Source organism: Dasypus novemcinctus, chromosome 14, assembly GCF_030445035.2.
Source record: "Dasypus novemcinctus isolate mDasNov1 chromosome 14, mDasNov1.1.hap2, whole genome shotgun sequence".
In the NCBI taxonomy this organism is placed as follows: Eukaryota; Metazoa; Chordata; class Mammalia; order Cingulata; family Dasypodidae; genus Dasypus; species Dasypus novemcinctus.
In genome coordinates this window covers 71,678,777-71,695,877 of record NC_080686.1, presented here as the reverse complement: position 1 = coordinate 71,695,877, position 17,101 = coordinate 71,678,777, and the positions used below count along the sequence as shown (strand labels likewise).

Genomic DNA, 17,101 nt, shown 5'->3' with positions numbered 1-17,101 from the left:
AGTAAGGAGTTAATTAAAAATTAAATTCTAAAACTATATTCACTATTTGAGCATGTAGCAAAAAGAATCTAGAATCTTCATATGCAAGTTTAATAAATCATCATGGTTTATTTAGCAAGGTTATTTCTACATCAGATTGTGGTTTAAAAGCAGTTACTCTATATATGCGATATGAAGAGACTGATGTACGATCAATAAGTCTTCTTAAATCTCTCTTCCACAGATTTTCCCCATCTTCCTGCTTAGCAGTAAAAGGCATTTTTAGGTTTATATAAACACATTCTTTACAACTGCTTTATTAACAGAAAATTAGTATATAAACAGCACTGGGCATGTGGTAAAAAAGTCACAGGCCAATAAGTTCAATTGTGCAGCTGTGAAATCTAATGTGAAAGATTTTTTAAACCTTAAGACTGGGTGATCTGCAATGTTTCCAACATGTCTTCAACTGCCTTAAGAGAGTATTTGGTTTCCTTCTTACTTCGACCTGCAAACTAATTAAAAAAAATAAAGCAATTAGGCTCAATTTCAGTGACAGGATGAAAATAACAATCTTACCTTCACATTTTTAATGAGGCAGCATTAAATATTTTATTGCTAGCATGAAATCAGTTATGTACTTTTTCTTCAAGAAGGACAAAATTTGGGTTTTTAGGATAATTTATGTTTCATCTGTAGTTGAAATACAGAAAGATTTCACTATATATTTGGCCAGATTAAGTGCTTAAGTAGTATGCTAATTTAAAAGAACATAGATTTGATTTTAAAACTAACCTCTTCAAACCCGAAAACTTTTATGATATAAAAGATATAATTTATAAGTGAAATTTAGCTTGCATTCATGTAGGAATGTGAACCATTTCTATTGTCTGGTCTCTAAACAGATTTTTATAATTTCAAACAAAGGTACAATATAAATGTAAAGTTTGTTTTTTTTTTTTTTAAAGATTTCTTCTATTTATTTCTCTCCCTGTCTCCCCTGTGGTCTGCTGTGTCTATTCACTGTGTGTGTAAAGTAATTCTTGTTATACTTTTTGAAGTTGTGAGTAATCTAAAAAATTGTTTAAAGATCACAATTTTTACAATTTTTTCTGGATTTATTAGCTGTATGTTGATTAAATGACATCATGTTTCTATAGCAAAAGGCTGTCAAGTAAAATTCCATGCTGTGTTACACTAAAACGATGTATTTGTTTTGAAATACGCATTTTCAGTTAAGTTGTAATTTTCTTTATAAGATCAAATTTGGATTGAATTTTACAATGAAAACACAATATAATGCATCAAATATTTTTCTGTACGTTTAAAAGCAAATTCATGGCATATTAAATTCTATATAATGTGCATAATCAGTGGGGTAAACACTGTTGATTACCCCATGCTGATTTCAAAATGAGTTTTCTAACTGGTGTGACAATCCCATCACTTATTAGTCTGATTCAACACAATTGATTTCCTAGGTAAATGAGTGTTCTTTGTAGGAGTGGGGGGAAGGCTTATTATATCTACATTACCTGTTTTTCCACTTATTTAAAGTATTGGTTAAAATTTGCTGTTAGCCACACAGCATTTTCAAGTTAACATCTAACAACTCAATACATTTTCAAATGACTGATCTTTCCTTCTAATACCAATGCTGTTTTAAGTAGTTGGTTCTTGATTTATGATGTGTTCTCTTTTGTAATTAACTGAATTTGGGAAATTTCTCATGACTTGTTGAGAAAGATTAAGTCATCAAGCACAGGTTACATCATAGAAGCAATAGAATTCAGGAAATGGTAACCTGCTTCTGACCCCTAAGATTACAGCTTATCGTTATGATTCCCCTATTTCCTAAACCATATTCTTTAGTCGTTGAATCTTGATTTGATAGGGTAAAGGAGGTTTCCTGGGGAAATGCCAGGGAAAGAAAAAACCTTCCTATAAGCATCAAGATCACTTTTTTCTTTTTAAAGACATTACTAATATAAGGGTTTCAAATGTTAGATGCACAAGTTCTAGTTAAAAGATATCATAAGATATGATAATAGCAACACTGCATTTAAAACTTTATGCTTTGATAATTTCCCTTAGTGAGTTAAAGATGGGGACATATTTATTCTGTTATATCCATAAATTCACTTTTGCAAAGATTTACCAAAAACAGAAAGCCTTTCCTTTTACCACTGCCTATTCAAAGTAAACAGGAATGAACCTAATCAGATATTTAAAGGTCTAATTCTGAGGAAAAGCTTTGATGAGTTGGGGGAGGGGTATAAAATAGGCAACCACATAGTAACATTTACACTCTTAAATAGGCAGAAAAAAAAATTCTCTGAGAGCTCATAGCTAATGTCCTAATATGTATTTTAAAATATAGCATTTTACTTAGTTTGTAAATAATGAAAATCATAGTGAAAATGAATCTGTGGTTTTAAAAATTAGCTAATAAAAAAAAAATCACCTAAGACTATCAACACTACTGAAAAACCAGCGCAATTTAGAATATACCACATTAACTTGTGTCAGAACAAATAAAAAGAAAGTTGGAAATACAAATCTATCACTTTAAATTTTGTCAGACATGCAATTATTTTGTCCATTCCAGAATTATATGGCAATTTAACTGATTAAGCCGGAATACCATTTTTCCTCAAATCATGATTTAATTCTCTATTTCCCAAAAGGATAATATCAGAATCACTTCTGCAATCATTACTAGCATAGAAGAATTTAACAGTGTACCAAAGAAGCATTTATCTGGAAAATTATCAAGTAGGTTCACTTTAAAATTTTTCATGAGCATTAATCAAAGTTGCCTGCCTCTATTGAACATGCTAAACCAATTACCTAATTGAAGAGCAAGTAGTAGCCATATTCTGTTTCATTACGTGGAAACAAAGAAAGAAAAGCAGTTTTAAAACCTCATTTTTTCTAATTTACAAATATCTAGAGAAACGTTACAATAGGAATATTTATTATATACTTTACACTGGTTTATATATGTAAACATGAGTCATGACATTCTCAATTAGATCCCAGAGACTTATCTAATTACTAAAATGTCGGGAAACGGACTTTGGCCCAGTGGTTAGGGTGTCCGTCTACCACATGGGAGGTCCGCGGTTCAAACCCCGGACCTCCTTGACCCGTGTGGAGCTGGCCATGCGTAGTGCTGATGCGCGCAAGGAGTGCCCTGCCACGCAAGGGTGTCCCCCGCGTGGGGGAGCCCCACGCGCAAGGAGTGCGCCCATGAGGAAAGTTGCCCAGCGTGAAAAGAAAGTGCAGCCTGCCCAGGAATGGCGCCGCCCACACTTCCCGTGCCGCTGACGACAACAGAAGCGGACAAAGAAACAAGACGCAGCAAATGGACACCAAGAAGAGACAACCGGGGGGGGGGGGGGGGGAATTAAATAAATAAATAAAATCTTTAAAAAAAAAAAAAAAAATAATAATAATTACTAAAATGTCGATCTCTCCAAGTTATTCTTTCCCACATTATTCAAATTCTGGATTTTTTCCATTCAATTAGCTCTTGCTTAAGTAAACACTTCCTTCATAATTCTCTTTTGGATCTAAAAGAAAACTCAATAGAAAGAACAAAAAATAATAAAACTAAAATAATAAAAACTTGCTTATCAAATTCAGAGATCAATGATTTCATACTTTGTGATAATTAGGGTAAGTTGGGCTAAAATTGACCTTTACACAATTTGTGGGAAATAATATGGCTAGGCAAATTAACAGTATAAATAAAATGGATAGGTGAATTGATGAATCTCAGAAACATTAAGTGAATGAAAGAAGTCAGGCATAAAAAGAGTATATAATATATGATCCCATTTATATCAATTTCTACTACAGGCAAAACACATTTAGAGGGATAAAAATCAATTCTTCTTGATTGTTTACCCACAGTACAGAGTGGAGCTGACTGCAAAGTGGCAGAAGGAAACATCTGAGGGTGACAGAAATGTTTATATCTTGATTGGGGTGGTGGTGACAGAGGTATATATATTTATCCAAATTCAAACTATACTTCAAACATGTGCATTTCTGCATGTAAATTATCCCTCCATAAAGCTGTTAAAAAGAAAAAGCAAAACAGATTAAAATAGAAGGGAGGAAATACTGTTTGAGTTATATAACAGGATAGCTTGCTAAATGACCACATATATTCACCTTCCTACCAAGAGGTGAACTCTCACAATCCTTGAGTCTGGACTGACCATGTGCCTTGCTTGGGAATTATGGCAAAATTTTGACATGCCAGAGGCATGGAAAGTGCTTGTGCATCAGCTTTTGCCTAGTATGCTGTTCTTGGAACCCTGAGATCACCACATGAGTAAGCCCAAGTTAGCCTGCCTAATGGTAGACACAGGCACAGCATCTACAGTTGACAGCCAGTCAACCACCAAACATGTAAGTGAGACCTTTGACCAAGCACAGATCACAGAAACATGAGTGACCCCAGCTGGGTCAAGCAGAAGAATTACCCAAATGAGTCCAAGCCAAACTGCCACTTACAGAATCATAAGCAAATAAATCATGATTTTAAGTATTAAGTTAGCAAAAGCTAACAGATACAAATACTTTGGAATCTGCTTCATAGAGAATGCAAAACCTCTGTGCCGTTTTTGTTTTGTTTTGTTTTTTGCACAGAATATGAAATCTTCAAAAGCATCAAGAGATTTTATTTAAAACCTGTTACTGGTGCCAGGAGGCAAAAATACATCGTGCATAATAGGTGGTTCCCAATTGAAGACTACTGGAAGTGGCAACACCACTGACATCACCAACTGAGAGATGCATTACCTTCCTGGAGTGGTATTCAAGATGACAGAGAAACTGCCAAGAAAAATTCTTTGTACTGTCCTTCCCTACGGCATCAAGAAAGGACTGGGTAAAGTACATTGCATAAGGCAGTGTGGTCATGCTTGCCTAGAGATATTATCAAGGGGACCTTTTATCATTCAGGAGATAAGGAGAAAGAATTTATTATGCCCATATTGAGAATGAGAAACTAGGCATTGGGATGTTTTATTTAATTTGTGCAAGTCAAATGGTTAATAAATGACAGATCCAAAATATGAACCCAGCTAATATGAATCTAGCCTCTCTGAACTACTACACTGTATTAACTTCCAAAGAATGGAACTTGTGGTAGAATATAGAGATGAACAGAAACACTGGAAATCCACTTCACTTCATACATAAACATCAATTCCAACAGGAAATAATCCAAATGTCCATCAACAATTGACAAGGTAAATAAGTTGTAATATGTGCATACTACATTACAGAGCAATAAAAATGAACGAATTACAAATATATACAAGGAAAAGTCTCACAAACTACAGTGACTGAAATAGGTCAGAACAAAAATGAAAACATACTGTATGATTCTAGAAAGTTTACAAAAAGCTTAAACTGAGTTATAGAGTTATAAGTTAGGGTAGTGAAAACTCTGAGAAGGATAAAATTTAGAGGCGGCACTAAGAGGGCTTTTAGGCTTTTAGGGTGCTACTAACATTGTATTTATTAGCCAAGATATATTTACCTTGTTGTTCATTGAAATGTAAACTTATGATTTGCATTTTTCTATATCCTTTATAATTTAATGAAAAGTAATTTTTATACACACTTCTGGGAAGATGGTAGACTATGAAGACATGGGATGCTCTTCTCTCCCAGAAAAATACCTAGAGGACAGGCAGAAATGGCCTGGAAAAAAAAATCTTCTAGAGTTTAGGATACCAAGGGAAGACTGAGCACAGCCCAAAGGAAAGAGAGGTAAAGGAAAAGAACTGCGAAAGCAAAACTGTGAGTTACTTCAAACCGAAAGCTGCAAATTCCGACACCCTCCCCCACACTATAGACACTTGAATTCTCAGGCCTCTGGGCTGAAGGCTACAGACAAAAGGGGCCATGTCCTGAGAAAAGGCGAGAGAGAGGGACTCGGCCTAAAGCTGACTCAGCGTCTGACCTACAAATTTGTCTGTTGTATCCCACAAGCCCTAACAGGCCGGGTGGGACCAAGCCATTATCTGCCTTACAAGCCAGCAATGACCAAAGAGATCCTACTCCATCACTCTCTCTACTGACGAGGACTGGTTGTTGAAGATGCAGAGAGGAGTGGAATTACTTCCTACTCAGGAAAAGGGAGGGGGCTTGCAGCAAAGGTTGGAGAATGGCTTCTGAGAAAGTTTGAATTACAAGGCTCTTGGTCTCTAGGCAGTAACCTCTGTCACAATGATCTGGTCCATGTTGCAGCAAACATACTCCAACTAGGCATTGAAATGAGAGGGCTGCCAAAGAGCACCATATGCTGGTGGACTAAAGAAAGGGCAGAAGAGGAAATTTAAAGTAAGAAAGAGGGGTATTTCGGGCTTTTACTGCTTCCCTCCCCAAGGCCCTAGGGAACAGGTTTGCAGTCCATTACTGGGTTCAGGGCCCTGATTTGAGCAACTAACAGGGAAAATCCTAAAGACCTAGAACAGGTTGAATCAAGAATCAAAAAACAGTAGTAACACCCAGCATTCCACCACTAAAAGCCTATGAAAGAAATCTACTGTCTAAGTAAATTCACCACCCTAATCAGATACCTAGACATCAACAAAAAATTGTGAGCCATACATAAGACAGGGCCCAAAAATGGAATATATCAAAACCCGAGAAGAGACACAGATTTCAAGACAACTAATTAATAAGATGCACACAAATATCCAGAATTAAATTAATGATTTGATTCAGACAATATGGCAAAAGAGATAAAGGACATCAAGAAGACAATGAGTGAACACAAAGAATTTAAAAACTGAAATAAGGTAACAGAGCTCATGGGAATGAAAGACATGATAGGTGAGATCAAATACACATTAGAGACAGACTGAAAATGACAGAGAAAGAATAAGTGATACCAAAGACAGAACAGCTGAAATTGAAGAGGGAAAGAAAATAATGGAAGAAATGGAGAAGGAGCTCAGGGAGTTGAATGATAACACAAAACACAGAAAAACATATGTGTCATGGAAGTCCCAGAAGGAGAAGAGAAAGGAAAGGGGGAAGAGTATCAGAGAAAATAATAGCTGAAAAATTCCCAACTCTTGTGAAAGAAATGAACTTACACTGGGGGGAATGCACTGCATCTATATGCTGAGTTTGGCTGTGAGAGTGGCCACATTTGCGTAACATGAAGGCTGTCAGGAGGAAACTCCCAGGCACAGTGCTACTCTAGGCCTTGTTCTTATTGCAGGTGTATAGGCTCAAAAGCATAGCCATTAGTATCAGGAGCCCACTGTTGGGCCCTCCTTCCTTCCTGTTCTTGCCGTTGCACCTGGGGGACTGCCGCTGCTCCCCCAGGGTCCACGACAGTGAGCCCCCGGCCATTGGACTCAGAGGGGATCTCTTCTCACAAGACTTGCATGCTACTTTATTGGAATTGTAGTTGGTGCTGGGGTTTAAGATATATTTAGGGGATTTGAATCTCTGGACTGATAATAAGACACCCAGGCCCAGAGCCTCAACAGACTTCAGCTCCTACACTTTGATTTATTGGACTTACCCCACTCAGCTAACATGGAGTTGAAGAAGGTCAACCACCACACCATGGAGCCTAGAGTGTCTACAACTGAAAGCAGGAGTGCATCCAGTATCCATGTGGAATCTAAGCCCCCACTTGACATAGATGTGCAATGGACACAACCAATCCAATGTCCACAGAGAAAATGTGGAATGGGTGTGGGAAGGGTAGCCATGGTGGCTGCTGGGTTTGGGGAATGGGAGGAAGAGATGAGATGTGGAGGCGTTTTCGGGACGTGGAGTTGTCCTGGATGGTGCTTCACGGACAATTACGGGACATTGTAGATCCCCCCAGGGCTCACTGGATGGAACGTGGGAGAGTGTGGGCTATGATGTGGACCATTGACTACGGGGTGCAGTGATGTTCAGAGATGTACTTACCGGGTGCAATGGATGTGTCACGATGATGGGAGAGAGTGTTGCTGTGGGGGGAGTGGGGGGTGGGGGCGGTGGGGTTGATTGGGACCTCATATTTTTTTAATGTAATTTTTAAAAATAAATAAATAATTTTAATTTAAAAAAAAGAAATGAACTTACATGTCCAAACAGTGCACCGTATCCCAACCAGAATAAATCTGAATAGACGTACTCCAAGACACATACTACTCAGAATGTCAAACATCAAAGATAAAGAGAAAATTGTGATAGCAGCAAGGTAGAAGCCAACCATTACATATAAGGGATGCCCATAAGACTTGGTGCAGATTTCTCACCAGAAACCATGGAGGTGAAGAGTGGTATGGTACAATTAGGATACTGAGAGAAAAACTACTAGCCAAGAACTCTTTATCAAGCAAAACTGTCCTTCAAATATGAACGTGAGTTTAAAACATTCACAAAAAAATAGAAACTAAAAGAGTTTGTTAAAAAAAATCTACTTTTGCAGGAAATATAGAAAGTTAGTCTCACAGTGTGAAAGAAAAAGACAGAAGAGAGAGGCTTGGAGTGTAAAAGGCAATAATAGCAGAAAGGGTAACCAAAAGAGTGAAAAAAAAGACAAAAATAAGATATATGAAAACCAAAGAATAAAATGGATGAAGTAAAGAATGCACTTACAGTAATATCACTGAATGTAATGGATTAAACTCCCCAATCAAAAGATATAGGCTGAGAGAATGGATAAAAAAACATGAGCCAACCATATGCTACTTACAAGAGATTCACCTTAGACTCAGGGATGCAAACTGGCTCAAAGTGAAAGGATGGAAAAGATACTCCATGCAAACAGTAACCAAAAAAGAGCAGGGTTAGCTATACTAATATCGGGCAAAACAGACTTTAAATGCAAAGAAGTTATAAGACATATACAGAAGGCATTATATATTAGCAAAAGGGAAAATCCACCAGAAAGATATAACAGTCATAAATATTTATTCACCTAACCAGTATTCCCCAAAATACATGAGGCAAACTCTGGCAAAAATGAAGGGAGAAATAGATTGTCTCTACAATATTGATTGGAGACTTCAAGACACCACTCACATCATTAGAAAGAACAACCAGACAGAAGATCAGCAAGGAAACAGAGTCTTGAACAATATAATAAATGAAATAGATCTAAAAAACAGAGACAGAGTTACATCCAAACTCATCAAATTACACATTCTTCTCAAGTGCCCATGGATCTTTCTTCATGACAGACCACATGTTAGGTCCTAATGCAGCTCTCAATAAACATAAAAAGATTGAAATTATCCAAAGCACCTTGGCAGATAATGGAATGAAACTGGAAATCAGTAATAGACAGCAAAAAGGTAAATCCACAAATAAGTGGAGTCTAAATAACACACTCCTAAATAATCATGGGTCAAAGAAGAAACTGCAAGTGAAATAAGTAAATATATTGAGATGAATGAAAACAAGAACATAACTTATCAAAACTTATGGGATACAGCAAAGGCAGTGCTGAGAGGTAAATTTATAGCTCTAAACATCTATATTTAACAAAGAAGAAAGAGTTAGAATCAAAGATCTAACTAAACAGGGCAAGAAAAGAGAAAAAGAAGAGCAAATCATACCCAAAGCAAGCAGAAGGAAAGAAATAACGACTAGAGCAGAAATAGATGAAATTGAGAATAAAAAACAATAAAGAAAATCAACAAAACCAAAAGCTGGTGCTTTGAGAAGATCAGTAAAGTTGACAAACCCCTAGCTCGACTAACAAAGAACAAAAGAGAGAAGATATAAATAAATACAATCAGAAATGAAAGGGGGGAAATTACAATTGACTCAAAGAAATAAAAATGATCCTAATAAGATACTAGAAGAAACTGTATGACAACAAACTAGACAACCTAGATGAAACGGACTAATTCCTAGAAATGCACAAGTAACCTACACTGACGCTACAAGAAATACAAGAACATAACAAAACCAATCACACTTAAAGAGACTGAATCAGTCATCAAAAATCTCCTAATAAAAATCCAGGACCAAATGGCTTCCCAGTGAATTCTACTAAGCATTCTTTGAGAGGAATTAACACCAATCCTGTTTAAACTCTTTCAAAAAATTGAAGAGGAGGGAAAACTACCTGAAGTCAGATAAAGACAACAAAAAAAGGAAAATTACAAATCAATCTTTCTAATGAACATAGAAGCAAAAATTCTTGACAAAATACTTGCAAATAGAACACAAAAAGCTTATCGAAAGACATACATCACAACCAAGTGGGATTTATTCCTCGTATGCAAGGGTGGTCTGACATAAGAAAATCGATCAACATAATAAAGCACATTAACAAACTGAAGGTAAAATACCACATGATCACCTTGATCGATGCAGAAAAGGCATTCGACAAAATCTAGCAATCTTTTTTAATAAAAACACTTCGAAAGATAGGAAAAGAAGTAAATTCCTTAGTATGATAAAGGCATGTACTCAATGGGGAAAAGTTTGAAAGCTTTACTACTAAGAGCAGGAACAAGACAAGGATGCCTACTCTTACCACTGTTATTCAACATTGTACTAGAAGTTCTAGCTATAGCAATTATACAAGAAAAATAAAATAAAAGGCATCCAAAGAGGAAAAGAGGAAGTAAAACTCTTACCATTTGCAGGTGACATGATCCTATATTTAGAAAATTCTGAAATGTCTAAGACAAAGCTACTTGAACTAATAAACGAGTTCAGCAAAGTGGCAGGATACAAGATCAACAGACAAAATTCAGTAATTTCTGCATACTAGTACTGAACAATCTGAGGAGGAAAATGGGGGAAAACGTCCATTTACAATAGCAACAAAAAGACTCAAATACCTAGGAATCAATTTAACCAAAGAAGTACAGAAGCTGTATGATGAAAACTATAAACCACCACCAAAAGAAATGAATGAAAATCTAAACAAATGGAAAGGTATTCCATGCTGATGGATTGGAAGACTAAATATTGTGAGGACATCAATCCTACCCAAACCGATTTATAGATTCAATATAATAACATTCAAAATTCCAACAGCCTACTTAACAGAAATAGACAAGGCAATTACCAAATTTGTTTGGAAGGGAAAGTGCACCCGAATAGTCAAAAGCATTCTAAAAAAGAAGAGCGATGTGGGAAAGAATTTCACTTCTGACCTTGAAACACATTACAAAGTCACAGTGGTCAAAACAGCATGGTTCTGGCATAAAGACAGACACACTGATCAATGGATTAGAACTAAGAGTCCAGAAATAAACAGTTACCTCTACAGTCAACTAGTTTTTAACAAACGTACCAAGTCCAAGCCAACAGGACAAAATAGTCTCTTTAACAAATGGTGCTGGGAGAACTGGATATCCAAAACCAAAAGAATGAAAGAGGACCCCTATCTCACTCCCTCTATGAGAATCAACTCAAAATTGTAGCTAACTCAATGGGAGAAAATATTTGGAAATCACATCCAATAAGGGTTTAATATCTATGATATATAAACAGATGCTACAATTCAATAATAAAAAAACAAAGGACATGGTTAAAAAATGGGCCAATGACTTGAATAGACATTTGTCCAAAGAAGAAATTAAATGACAAAAAAATACATGGAAAAATGCTCAACATCACTAATGATTAGGGAAATGCAAATCAAAACTACAATGAGATATCATTTCTCATCTATCAGAATGGTCACTATTAAAAAGACAGAGAACTACAAGTGTAGGAAAGGATGTGGAGAGATAAGAAAACTTATTCACTATTGGTGGGAATGCAGAATGGTATAGCCACTGTGGAGGACTGTTTGGCAGTTCCTAAAGAAGCTGAATATAGACTTGTCACATGACCCTGCAATAATTCTGGGTTCATATCCAGAAGACATGAAAGCAGTGACATTAACAGACATCTGCACACCGATGTTCATAGCAGCATTATACACAATTGCCAAAAGGTGGAACAACCCAAGTGTCCATCAACTGATGAATGGATAAACAAACTGTAGTGTATTCGCATGATGGAAAATTATGCAGCTGTAAGAAGAAATGAAGTTGTAAATCATATGACAACACGGATGAACCTGGAGGACATTATGTTGAGCGAAGAAAACCAGACACAAAAGGACAAATATTGTATGAATGCGTTACTATGAACCAAATATATTGTGTAGCATATTGTATGAGTCAAAAAAAATTTATATTTATTCAATACAAAAAAAAAGGGAATTTAATAGAAAGTCACAAAACAGAAAAAAAAATTCTGCACACATTAAGCATCAAGCTCCCCATTCTCTACTCTCATTATATCTCCTGGTAACCTATACTCTGGATTTTAATACCAGGAGTTTATTCATTAAATAATTAGTTCAAATTAGTGTGGTTGGAAAGAGAAGTTAAGGACCACACATGTTAATAGAAGGAAAGCTAGAGGATAAACTTGAGACAGTATAACATAGTGAACACAGCTGTGGATGATGACTGTGGTTGACAGTACAAATATAACAATGTTCTCCCATGAACTAGAACAAATGTACGTCACTCTTACAAGGTGTTAATAATAGGGTAGTATGTGGGAAAAAATACAATTAATGCAAGATATGGACTATAGTTGATAGTAATATTTTAATGTTTTTTCATCAATTATAAAAAAGTACTATACTAATGCTAAGGGTCAATAATAAGGGTATAAGGTATATGGGATTTTTCTTTTTGGAGTAATGAAAATGTTCTAAAATTGATAGTGATGATGAATGCACAACCTGTGGTTATACTGGGAGTCAATGACTATATACTTTGGACAGAATTTACAGTATGTGAATAAAATTGTTTTTAAAAAAACACAGGAAAAAATGTTCAACATCACTAGCGATTAGGGAAATGCAAATCCAAACTACAATTACGTATCATTTCATACCTATTAGAATGGTCACTATTAAAAAGACAACTACAAGTGTTGGAGAGGAATGGAGAGATAGGAACACTTATTCATTGTTGGTGGGAATGCAGAATGGTACAGACAGTGTAGAGGACCATTTGGCAGTTCCTAAAGAAGCTGAATACAGATTTGCCATGTGACCTGGCAATACCACTACTGTGTATACACCCAGAAGAAATGAGAGCAGTGACATGAACAGACATCTGCACACTGATGTTCATAGTGTATTATTCACAATTGCCAAAAGATAGAAAGAACCCAGGTATCCTTCAACCTAAGAATGGATAAACAAACTGGTGTAGACACATGATGGAATATTATGCAGCTGTAAGAATAAATGAAATCATAAAGCATATGACAACATGGATAAACCTGGAGGACATTATGTTGAGTGAAGAAAGCTAGACAAAAAAGGACAAATATATGATTGTACTATTATGAACTACATATATTGTATAATCTCATGGAGTTAATAACTTGAATATGGGTCACCAGAAAACAGAATGAGTTTAGAGAATGGAAAGCTGAGGGTTAACTTGTGTAGAATTGGTAAAAAGGATGTGTGCTAATCTTTGGAAATAAACAGAAAAGGTAAAAGCCTAGCAAAATGTTTATAATTAGCAGTACTATTATGTGGGTATGAAAGTGGTTTAAAGGGAAAGTCTGTCACGTATGTTACTAAAAGGAAAGCTAAAAAATTTAACACCGAACTGTACAGCACAGTAAAACCACATGTGAAATATGAATATGGGTAAAACTGCATATATAAGACCATCTTTCTTTGAAGCTGAACAAATGTATGTTAATACTATAAAATGGTAATATCAGACAAAAAAAACTACATTAAGTGAAAGAAACCAGACACAAAGTACTACATATTGTATGAGTCCATTTATATAAAATGCAAATATAAATCAATTTATCAAGATGAAATTAGATTAGTGGTTATGTATGTCTGGGGAAGAATGCTAAGTGGTGTGGAGTGTTTTTCTTTTGGGATTAATAAAAGTTTTCTAAATGCACAACACTATGATTATACTAAAATCCTTTGATTATATACTTTGGATAGATCGTATGGTATGTGAATATATCTCCATAAAGCTGCTTAATAATAAATAAATAAATAAGAAAGAATAGCCAGAGATAGCAGCTATGTACAGCAGGGGAAACAGAGATTATTATTATTGAAGAATGAGAATACTCTAATAATGATTGAAGTGATGAATGCACAACTATGTAATTATACCAAATACCAGTGATTACATAGTTTGGACGAATTGTATTTTATTACTATGTAATGTATGTACTATGTACTTTATTAATATGTATCAATAAAATTGATCTGTTAAAATAATTTTTTTAAATTATGCTAAGACAAAAAGAACACTCCTAGAAGTTAGTTTTTTTCCATAAATAAGCCGCAATCCTGATGTAGCTTACATACCATCAGTTTTATTTTTTCTAAGCCTTATCTTTAAATCATACACATGCACACATATACACATATTTAGCCTATTCTGTGTGAAACCCCATTACAGATGAAAGCTATCCCAAATACACTGAATAGCCCAGCAATTATGTATAAACATTCTGACTTACAGTATGCCAACAGAATTAACATCCTTTATTTCATATAATAAAAATGCGCAAAGGTGACTTTCAATGTTGTGGTCATGGGCATACTGTAGGTTTTTTAAACTTCCTAATCATCTCCAACCAGAAGAGCAAAAACAAACATACACACCATCAAAAACATGCAAACTCGCAAGTGACAGCTTAAAAAAAAAAAAAAAAAGAATACAGACAATCCTCCAAAACCCTAGAATACTAGCACATGTAGTCGTATCACCACCAACAGCCAGATCAACAACTGTGTGGTAGGAGCAGCAGGAAGTAAAAGAAGACAATTTCTTCTCTAAAAGCCCCAGCAACCAAAAAAATTATAAATAAAAACTTGATCCTCCAAACAAGAGAACCAGAGTTGATGAATCTGCAAATGAGCTACAAAGCTGGGAAAGTCCAAATGAGCATGAAATTAAAGAAAAACACAAAATACCTGCATGGAAATGTGAGATTTAACAAGTCTAGCAGCCTAAGATCTCACAAATATCCAGCAAACACCCTGTTCCACAAAGTCAAAACCTTATATCCTGAAGGGAAACTTCAGAAAATTGACACCAAATTGAAAGGGCAGAATCACAGGGAGTAAGGTAGAGAGGCGGTACAGATAAGGGGGTTGGAGGTGAGAGGGGATGGTACAAGAAAGTGGGTGGTGCCCAGAAGCAGCAAACCCCAGAAAGAAAACAAAAAAAGTATAGTGATTAAATACATTTAAAGCTGACTGCTACATTTTAAAATTCAAAGCCCTGAGAGTTCTAGGAGTAGAAAATCTTCTAAACCAGAAAATCTTCCTAAACCAGACCTAGTTCTGAGAGAGTTTGGATACAAAGAGAGGTCTTATTTAGGTCCTCTGTAACAAAAAGTAGGAAGCTAAAGGGTCAAACTGAGAAAGCTTATCTTACCCTTTACCCCACTCCCCAATCCTTTCCATAAAAACCTTCCCCTAAAAGCCCAGGAAAACCACCTTATTTAAATGTAGAGAATGGAAAAAGAACATGAAATAACTCCACAAAAGCAATTAATATGGGAAAAGAAAGAAGAAAAAATGACAGAAAAGGACTTGGGGGAAAAAAGTATGATTTAGGAGGTAGGAAAAGGAGATCCAAAAAACTCAAAAAAAATTTTTTTAAGGTACTGGGGGCTGGGGATTGAACCCAGGACCTTGTATGTGGAAAGCCAGTGTTCAACCACTGAACCACATCAGTTTCCCTGAGTTGGCTTTTTCATTTGTTTTGCTTGTTGTCTTTGTTTTTTCAGGAGGCACCGGGAACTGAACCTGGGACCTGAACCCATGTGGGAGGTGGGCATTAAATCACTTGAGCCACATCTGCTCCCCAATGTACTTATAAGTAGATTCCTGGAAAAGAATACTAAAGCAAACAGAATATAAAAGTATAAATAAAAGGACTTTTCTCAAACGAAAGAAGACTGAATCTACATATTAAAAGGGTATATCATGTATTTGAGAACATTTACCCAAGAATCAGCAAAATTACAGGATTTTAAAGATAGAGACAAAAATCCTTTGGACAACCAGACAAAAAGTCTAAGTCACTAAGAAAGAAAATGAGGATTGCCTGCACTTCTTGACAGCAACATTTTATACTAGAAAACAAGAAACAATATAGTTAAGGCACTTAAAGTAAATGTAAGCCACAGATTTAAAAACCAGCCAAATTGTTCTCCAAATATAAAGGCTACAGAAATATAGTTTATGAATATGCTTTATGTAAGAAGATATTTTTGCTATAAGCCCTTCCCAACAAGTCTCTTAGGATGAGCTTCAGAAAACTACAAAATGAGTAGAGAAATTTCATCATAAGATGTGAATGACAAGCAGAGTACACAAACTTTGTTATATAGTCAGTAGCTTAATCTGGTTAGCTTACTTTTAGGCTTTTCTTTCTTCTTCATTTCTTGAGATACCACTCAAGAAATGCAAGATGCCAATTTTTTATCCTTTTCTGATTTTTTGAATATTTTGCTTGCAAATCCAGAAAACTACTAAGATTTCAAGGTGATAAGAAGCCTAATTATGGAATCATAATAGACTCACTTTGAATAAAAAAAAATGTGATCCTAAAATTAATTTGACACAGTTAAGATAAAGAACCAATGGCATAAAAGTCCAAAGCAAACATCTAGTTGTGTAGTTTGCAGAAACAAAAATAACAACTAAGAAATACATTATGTTAACTGACCCATATAGTAACATGAAATTATCAATACTAACCTGATAAGCTCTGTTTATTTGACTAGCTGCCCAGCTAGCATATTTCATGTTGTCCTTTTTCATTTTTGCACTTGCTTTTGGATTAGAAGCAATATGACTTGCAGACTAAAAACAAAAGAAAAACATCAAAACCAAAATTCCTTTTTCTTGCTTAGGCAATAGAAAATATGTAAGGGTCATGGTTGTCATGAGATGTTAAAAAAAAGAGTCAAAAGAATTATATCAAAACTATTTTTAAAATAAAAGTAAAGTTAAATGAAATTAATATAAAAAAATCAAAACATATTTTAAAATATAGTATACTCCAAAATAAGAAAAGAGAAAGAATATTTTAAATAATGTTTA

General features: G+C 35.3%; 1 protein-coding gene across 5 annotated transcripts in view; it reads right to left on the bottom strand.

The window, feature by feature from the left end:
• Positions 1-82: 82 nt before the first annotated feature.
• The window catches only part of EMC2 (ER membrane protein complex subunit 2), a 93,778-nt gene continuing 76,759 nt past the window's right edge, over positions 83-17,101 (bottom strand). For all 5 annotated transcript variants that reach the window (XM_004457532.5, XM_071208002.1, XM_058275914.2 and 2 more), the window contains 2 exons: positions 16,757-16,861; positions 83-494 (listed from right to left, as the gene is read on the bottom strand). In XM_004457532.5, the coding sequence (XP_004457589.1) occupies positions 408-494; positions 16,757-16,861 (192 nt within the window). In that variant the 3' untranslated portion in view covers positions 83-407. The remainder of the gene's footprint in view (positions 495-16,756; positions 16,862-17,101) is intronic.